The sequence below is a fragment of the Puntigrus tetrazona genome, chromosome 17 (genome assembly GCF_018831695.1).
Source record: "Puntigrus tetrazona isolate hp1 chromosome 17, ASM1883169v1, whole genome shotgun sequence".
NCBI classification, from domain to species: domain Eukaryota; kingdom Metazoa; phylum Chordata; class Actinopteri; order Cypriniformes; family Cyprinidae; genus Puntigrus; species Puntigrus tetrazona.
Genome location: NC_056715.1, coordinates 14,792,896 through 14,802,050, shown reverse-complemented (window position 1 = coordinate 14,802,050; position 9,155 = coordinate 14,792,896). Strand labels below are relative to the sequence as shown.

General features: G+C 39.5%; 1 protein-coding gene across 2 annotated transcripts in view; it reads left to right on the top strand.

Moving 5' to 3' along the window:
• The window catches only part of myo6b (myosin VIb), a 47,628-nt gene that overhangs the window by 37,763 nt on the left and 710 nt on the right, over window positions 1–9,155 (top strand). For both annotated transcript variants that reach the window (XM_043263712.1, XM_043263711.1), the window contains 4 exons: window positions 710–870; window positions 4,637–4,740; window positions 5,851–5,982; window positions 8,748–8,966. In XM_043263712.1, coding sequence (XP_043119647.1) covers window positions 710–870; window positions 4,637–4,740; window positions 5,851–5,982; window positions 8,748–8,966 — 616 coding nt within the window. The remainder of the gene's footprint in view (window positions 1–709; window positions 871–4,636; window positions 4,741–5,850; window positions 5,983–8,747; window positions 8,967–9,155) is intronic.

Sequence of the window (9,155 nt, the reverse complement as noted above, 5' to 3'; positions counted from 1 at the left end):
TAATATATATATAATATTAGAGTCTATCTAACCCAAGTTTGGAACAACATGAGGGTGAATGAAGCTGAATAACAAAACTGTTGTCTTCAGCTGAGGTTCTTATCGCCAATAGAATTTTTTTAAATAATTAGTTTACACAGTTATTGAGCTTAACGTATGCAACATTGGACTAACTGGAGCTGAATAATTGTCTTTCTACAGCTACAGAATTGTTAAAGTTTGCATTATTGATTTTGTTACTTTCTTGTTGAATACTGTGAAGCTGTTTGACAGGGCAGAAACTGCACCCATTAAACCACTAAATGTGGTCCAGGCTGGGTTTTACTGGTTAGTTCTTGATTGCTTCTGATCTAGCTTGCTGCTCACCAATTAAATTTAGCAAATAAACCAGTATCTTTGTTGTGAAAATGTTCCTCAAAGAAAGTTTTGCTTGAGGGCACCAACAAACAAGCATCCAAAAGTCTTTTCTTTTTTAACAGGGATGGTGTCAAACTCATTGGAATTCTTCTTTGGCCCACCACAGTTCAATGCTCCGAGCTCAAATATGTGGTCATTACCCTCGGCACCCCTGCCGGCACCCATTTATATGCTTGTGTCTCTGTGTGTTGCCATCCAGTTGGAACTGAAAGAAGGCACAGGTGTGGCAAACGCCAAAGGTGTTGAGATTGTGTGTGCGCGTGTTATTGATTTGTGGGAATGTTTGTTCCAGGCCGAACTTGAGATGCAGCTGGCATTGGAGCGGGAGGAAGAGACACAGAGACAGACCGTATTTGAGCAGGAGAGGAGGGACAGAGAGCTGGCCATGAGGATCGCTCAGAGCGAGGCAGAACTCATCCAGGATGAAGCTCAAATGGACCCCAGCTTGCGCAGGTACGCACAAACACACACCATAATAAAACAACAAAGTTGACGTCTCAAACGGCGTCACCGGGTGAAAACAAACAAAGGAAGACTCCACGCCAGGTTATGCCCTGGTTACCATTCATAAAGCGCACATAAACCCCAGATATTTTTATATGGAGATTTCCATCTGAAAAGCCCCTGCGTGGTTTCGACAGAACAACAAACAAAGAACAAGGTTCTGCCAGACAGCGTTACATAAATGCCATGAATCATTTTAACTGCGGCCAACTCGTGTGTCTACAAAAGCAGGTAAACAGAAACACGAGACGCCTGCGGTGCAGCACCGAGACTCATATTTCATTTAGTTAATGGAAGTGGACAAAGAAGTGTCGCCTGTTCCTATTTTATGTACAATAAAATAAAAGGGTGTTCTGCTGTTATTACACGTGCTAACTGGGTGCTGAGAAGACCGTGTTGTCATCCACAATTTTTTTTTGTGCTTCCTCTCCCCTCCAGTGACGGTACCCCAGGTGTTTGGTTCTTCACAGAGATGTAAGAGCTAGAACAGGCCTCTTTTTCCCCCCCCTAATTTTCCACTTCACTCGGTCTAACCGCACTCACCCACAATCACGTACTCTCCTCCTAATCTCACCACAACCTAGATAGAGGATTACTCATAGAAAGTCACAGTAAACAATGGGCTAATTCTTAGTGTTGATATTAACCTAAATACTTTATAAAGTACTTAAATAAATTCTTTTCTTGGAGTTATTGGATTGAATATAGAGACTTAGTACACGGTTATATTTGTAGATTTGTGTTTTCCAACAGAAAATGAGCATGAATCAGTGTAACCAAGGTCTTTTTTTGTTGTTTTTCTACGTTGATGACCAATTACAGTTCTATTAAAATCATTCTTACTATACTTCATACTTCGAACAAACCCACAACACTAAATATCAGCACTTTCAAATCCGCTAATGTATTCACAGTACACACACAATTGATTTAAAAGAGGTATAGACCACTATGCAACCACTCTGAACACTTGTATTGTTGTGATAGCATTTTTTACACTCAAGCTGTACTCATGTTTTCCTCAGAAAATGTTGTGCTTTAGTAACAAAAAATGTTGATCCATTTATAGGTGTTGATGCATTTGTGTCTTATTTCCTTTTTCTCTTTATGTTAGTAGCGGAACAACTCTGTTTTCATTTATTTATGTTGCTTCAGAATATATGTTGGATTTATGCTCTCAGCACAAACATTTTCAACTGGATGATGGTACTTGAGAAAGAAACTCAGCTTTGCATTTTAGCGTCTAAGGGTCGCTTTAAAAGGAATGAGAATTTTGTTGCGGTGCGTTTATGATCCTCCTCCTTGTGCTGTCATCTGGTGTCATCAGTTTCAATTAGCTTATAGCAGAGGGAAATCTGTCACAATAAAATATCAGCCTGTTTGGTCTTCTCTGCACATCACTTAGGAAATGCCCCATATGGCAGTTTACCAGTGCTGTGGAGTCATTAACCCGAAGCAGTGATGCCTCTAACTCTCTATTTTTATAGTGATAATTCTAAAGGGTTGGCTTGTACAGTTTGTAAAGAGTTTTAGCAATGGAAAAAAAATTGTGTGTTTCTGTATATATGCAGTAACACTGATACATTATTTTAATAAGTAGATATTTTGGGCTGTTGTATTTTTAAAAGATACTTTTGCCCTTAGATAGCTTTAATGGAGTTCAGTACTTTTTGTTACTAGTTTGTAATCTAGTAATTACTTTTTTTTTGAACGTTTGCTCGACTGTTTAACTGCTTTGAGTTATGAGCAGCTTTCCCAGCACTAGTGTTGACATTTCATTTCTGTCCCTATGTGTGTTTGTGTTAGCGCCACGCTTGCACCTGTATGAGTGGGTTAATCAGCAGGGTTGCTGGTTCAGTGACTTCTCTCGCAGGGTCTCCGTTAAGCAGCTTTGCTCTTCACAGCTGTCAGAGTCGACAGAGTGTCCCTACATCCAGTGTCACCATGTTCAGCCATGCAAGAGCTCCTCCCAGACGCACACTCACCGCTCACACTGACAACCCTCCGTCTCTTCTGGGAGTCCTGTCACTGCTTTTATATGAGAAAGTTTGCTTTAAGGTTGCAGGGTGACATCATCACTTTATGACTTTAAATCTTGGCCTCAGGTTCTGGAATAATTGTCTTCGGTGGAAGTGATTTGGCTCGAGAGATTGCAGGTCTTTCTTGAGTAGGATGGGAATTATGAGCTTGTTATTGAAGTCACCTAATCAAACAACAATCTCTCAGGATATCAGAGTTCATCATTAGCCGTGCTTTTCATAGCATCATTATTATTCCTCATACCATTATACTAGACCGATTAGGCTGTGAAAAAAATCTCATAGGTTTACAGCAACTACCCAGAATCAAACGAACAGCAACTACCTAGTGTAGTGTGACCCTGGAAACATGGTAACGAACATTTAGCACCTAGCGGTGCCTAACAACAACAACAACAACAACCTAGACACTTGTTGAAAATTTCTCCAAACACCGTAGCAGACACATATTTCCCTGGAAAGCGGCAACCAGTACTGCACAGGCAAGCACTACTGACATAATTTTTTTAAACAAATGTTTGTTTGTATTTATTAAAAACTTTGAATATATCTCATGCAACCAGTTCAGCTTCAGTGAAGCTTCACATCTAAAATGATTTGTTGAATTGCTATTTTCAATTGCCTATTTTCGAAGCTAAATTTGTACAGTATTTGTTTGCTCCGTTTAAATTACAAACTCTTTCACTCTGTTCTAAAAGATTAATTGGCCCCACTTTATATTAATGGCCTTAACTACAAGGTACTTCCTTAAAGAAATAAGTCATTTTTGTTTTCATATTGTATTACATAACGCCTGCTGCTATCGAGTTGGGATACGGGTAAGGTCAGGGAGAGGTTAGCTGGTATGGCTAGGTTTAAGGGTGGGTTAAGGTACAAGAGATGGGTCAACAGTGTAATTATAAATGTACAGAAATTAATTACAGATGTAGTTACATGCAAGTATTTTAAAATTTAAGTACAATGTAAAAACATATTTATACACATGTGTTTTGTACCAAATTATTATTTTTTTTATATAAATACACAGTAGTTAAGGTTACTTCATTTAAAGCGGGACTGACCTATTTGACTCTGACATTGATGTCACCTTTACTTTATTTTTCCACCTTAAAACTATATCAAAACCCACATGCTAAAAATGTGGATCACATAGTACCCAAGTCTAGAATTGTTGTATTTATTGGTTCCATTAGCATAAGAATCGGGATGGTGATGATTTTGTCATCGGCTCACAGACTCCTCACAGGCCTTTTTAATCTTTAGTAAAGAAGACAATCCCTTCTATGATTGGCTTAGAGCTCCCTGCACCGTGGGAGTCAAGATTGCAAAAACCCTTGCAGAGCTCACGTGCGGCCTCTCCCTCGCTCACCATTAACCATCGTTAACCGCCATTAACCGCCTTCACTGTTGCTGCTCTGTGTTGCCAAGGCTGCATCTAATTTGCTCAGTGAGGTGTTAATTTGGCATGATCTGTGCTATTTCCATGTCATTACAAGTTTCAGAGAGAATGTATCTCTACGTAAGCAGAAGGCCAATTAATCATCTGATTGTGCTGTGGCCTAGGGAACGTTTAGCAGCTGGTAACAGGAGCTTAGGAGATGGATCAGAACCTTTGCCTATGGAGAAATATGAAGCTAAGAAAAACTCAAAATTGCTCCTCCTCTGTGCAATTTCAGGGGTGCACAGGTGCAGGCCAATAAGGTGGCAGCTGGGGTGAAGAAGTACGACCTGAGCAAGTGGAAGTACGCTGAGCTGCGAGACGCCATCAACACCTCCTGTGGTAAGAGCAATCAGTCCCCTCGATCTGATCGCAGAACTTCCCACTCACCTAAAACTGTTCATGTTAAAAAAGTATGTCGTTTTGGAGACTGACATGTAATATTTTGAAGACGGAAAACTTGCATGATGGAGATTACGACAGCGCAGCTTTTCAGAGTGACTAATTTTGTAGCTTGCTCTCAATCCACATTTCTTTTTCCTAGTTCTAGTTCTAGTGCATTATATATTCTTCATTTTTATTTGCAGATTTGTTTATTTGGCTTTTGTGGTAGTAGAACCATTGATCACAAGGTCTTTTTGCGCTGATATGGCTTGGTCTGTTGTGTTGGTTTAATTTTCAGTTGTCTCTTGACTCAAAGGAATAATTCTCTCTAAAATTAAATTCTATAAGAACCCACCATAAAAGTTCTCATAGACTATATTTTAATATTCTTTTAAATTATTTTGATGCTATTCATTTAAAAAACCCTCTATTCGTAAACCCCCCACTCATAGCTTTTCTTTGTGTTCAAAGCTTGAATATGCACATTCACTAAAAAGATCTGAGGATTTGCCTGAGGACATTACTCATTATCATATAGCTTTAGAAGACTTGAATAATAACCATAGTGAATATAGTGCACAAGCCATATGGAGTGCTTTTATTATGGTGCTTTTTTTAGAGCTTGACATTCTTTATAAATATTCACTTTTATTGTATGTAAAACAGCAGCTATGACAGGGGTCACCAAACTTGCTCTAGGAGGGTCAGTATCCTGCAGAGTTTTGCTCCAACCAGCTCCAACACACTGAGCCTGAAGACAATGGTTACTGGTTATGTTTAATAAGGTTGGAGCTAAAGTCTGCAGAGCAAGTTCTCTCCAGGAACTTTCTGATAAACAATCCTATTTTGAATACCATTCAAGAAAGAAAAGTTTAGGTTTAGCATACAGGTAACCATTCAAGCTAGGAAACTTCTGGTCTTCATTTAATTGAAAGTAGACAGGCTTTCGAATAGCTGCTCCGTGTTCATGTTCTGCATGAGCCCGAATGCTTAAAATAAAAGGTCATGGAAAACTGCTCGTTATACATGACAATGCAGTATTGACTATGTAATCTCTCACCCTTGTAGATATAGAGTTGCTGGCAGCGTGCCGAGAAGAATTTCATCGTCGTCTGAAGGTGTACCACGCCTGGAAATCAAAGAACAAGAAGAGAAATACAGACACAGAGATGAGGGCTCCAAAATCGGTCACTGATTATGGTAAGACATGACCTGTTTCCCCAAGAGAATAGCCAGAATACAAATCGTCACAAGTCGTGTGTAGCTGATGATTTCATTTGTAATGGCAAAAGGTGATTCAGCATATTACTTATTCTGGAAAGATACTCATCTGAAGTTCTTTTTTATTGAACGCGCGTGTGTGTCGAGGCAGTTTCTCAAGGTTGAATGTGCACTTTTTGTTTGTTGTTCTTTTCAAGAACCTTGCAGCACATTTTGTGATTAGCGTTAGTATTGTCATGCGCATAATGCAGGCAGCTAAAGGCACATCTAAAGGCACTCGCTACCGTTTCAAGGAAATCAAACCTCTCGCTGATTTTCCCACTTGAAAGGCACATCACAGTGTTTGGTTGCTGGAAGACTTTAGTGCTTTTTAAGTGTTTGCTCGTGCAGAACAAACAGGAGATTTAGAGTTCTGTGACCTGCAGGTCCTCTTCAAACTCTCCGGCTCTCTTGTTGTGAAATCCTCAGATGTGTCTTACCTTCAAACAGTGGAGTGTTTGTATCAGGTGCATGGGGCTTACGCTGCTTCTCCGCGAGAGATGAAATCAGGCTTCTGGCTTTGCAAAGTCAATATTGAAGTGGTGAGAACTTTCCGAGAACTTTCCTGACATTATGCCGACCTCCGAAGCCATTTGATCTATAGGGATGACGGATTTAAAATGCGTACTTCCTTTTATGATGTCATTTATGTCTGGGGTAGTATACTTTTGTGAGTGTGAAGTAGAAATGGACGGTTTGATGTAAAGAATTTGATTTGAACAAATGCTACCTTGGTGTTTAACACGTACCATTTGGGTAAAAGATATGAACGGTACATCAAATCATGAAGTCTGTTGAAGAGAGATGTGCAGTCACATCTTAAAGCGCCCCTCTTTGGAATGTTCGTAATTTGGTTTGAGGTGTTCCCAACAGGTTTTCCAACCCCTTGCTTTGCATGAGCCTGCTCAGCTCTGATTGGTCTGATGAGCCAGTCTGTTTGATGATTGGTCTACTGCGTACAGTGCGTGGTGGTAATGTTGAGAGCCGAAACAATATTGCATTAGTATATGCATTAGCAGAACACAGACATCGAGTAACGTTCGGTCAATGCAATTTGTAAACCAACATATTTTGCACACACAAAAGAAAATGAAACAAACAAATATTTATCATGGCAACACTTTATTTTAAGGTGTCATAATACAGCGTAATTATGCATGAAATAAACTGTACTTATGTAATTATGCATGAAATAAACTACTTATCATGTAACTAAGTTACAGAACGGCCTGTAATTACAGTTTATAATTATTATGTAGATGTAACAGGCAGCTACTGTTACACATGTAATAGATGAATTTGTTACACAGCTACTGACAGTCTTTCAAAATCTTTAAGTAGCTCATGCCTGTGCAATATTCTTTCATTTTAATCTAATTAGAAAGGTATTACATGCGTTTAAGCTGTGTACTAAAGGGTTAAATCAAACTAAGGTGCACCTAGACAAGTATGGATACACATGAAGTACACTTAAGTACAATCTTGATACACTTTATTTTAAGTAGCTTTTAAGTAACAAACTTTTGCAAAATAAGTAGACTCAGCCTGTTACAAATGTGTAACGGTAGCAGCCTGTTACATCTACATAATTACAAACTGTAATTACTGTTCCATAACTGCTACATTTAGTTTTATGCACACCTGCTACTACTAAGTACTTACTAGGTGATTGCTCTGCATTGTGGACACCCTAAAACGAAGCGTTACCTTAATGATATTTACAGATTGTTATTTAGAGGTGTAAACTGGTCTAAACCAACTGAGCACTGGCCCATCTTTCAAGCACAACTGGTTTACGAATATCACATTGAACTCACGGACGGGAACACTGTACTTCCGTAGTATCATAGTAAAGATGAATTGTTTTCCCATGGTGTCTGATAGGACACGGAACCACTGACACGTGATGTCAGACTTGACAAGCGTGCAGGGACACATTAAACAAGAACCTGAAATGAGACGACACGAGCTGTAGAGACCGCAATATGATATGCAACATGTTCTTAAAGCAAAAGCATCTACTTGGAGATATGGTGCTGATATAATAAATTGAAGGTTCATTCGGATGATGTACCACAGCCTTGTAACCTATTGTTGCACTAAATGACCTTTTCAACCGCTCGGTTTTTCAGATCGGTCCAATCCAACTTTGTGGTGGGCAAGAGTTATTAAAGACTTGGGGGTGAGCATTTGAGTTGGATCTAGTGGATTGCAGTCTGTATTGTTCTCTTGCAACTTTTGAATTGCTAAGTGTGGGAGGGAAATATATGTGTGCGTGTGGGGGGGTAATAGGAAAAAATAAACTATGTCACTGTAGCGTAACAGAATCTTACAGGAGAGGAACTGAAATTTCAAGTAGACCTCTACCTGCTGGTTTTTGTGAGTGGGACAAAATGTGAAAGTCATGGGTGGGACAAATTATTTATATATATATAAAATAAAAATAAATTCCTGGAGTGAGCAGAAAAGAGATCAGAAATCAATCCCAGAACACTTTCTCTTTCTCTTCACTTTCACTTCTCTGCATTTAATTAAAAATGAAGTGTATAACCTTGTAATTATACATTACTATCACTGTTCAGTGCTTTGACATAATCTGTATTGTTAAAAGTGCTTGAACACTAGGCGGACCTCCCAGAACATCCACAAACACTTTAATTCTAATGCTAAGTTACTGTTGTAATTTTCCTCTTCTATTTCTTCAGCTCAACAGAATCCCGCTCCACCCGTCCCAGCCCGGCAGCAAGAGATCGCAATGAACCGACAGCAACGTTACTTTCGCATTCCCTTCATTCGACCCGCGGACCAGTACAAAGACCCCCAGAACAAGAAAAAAGGTTGGTGGTACGCTCACTTTGATGGGCCCTGGATCGCCAGGCAGATGGAGCTTCATCCAGACAAGCAGCCCATCCTCTTGGTGGCAGGTACCAAAAGCCTTTTTCAGCACTACCTAATGTTTCAATAAGATAAAACAATAATTTTCCCCCTGCTGTGAACAATGAATTCCCCCAGAATAGAAGCAGGATTTGAAAGATAAAGCAGTTGAAACCGTTACTGGAAAACAGTCTTATCTGCGGATGTAAGGTGTGTGCTCAGGCATAGCGTGATGTCTT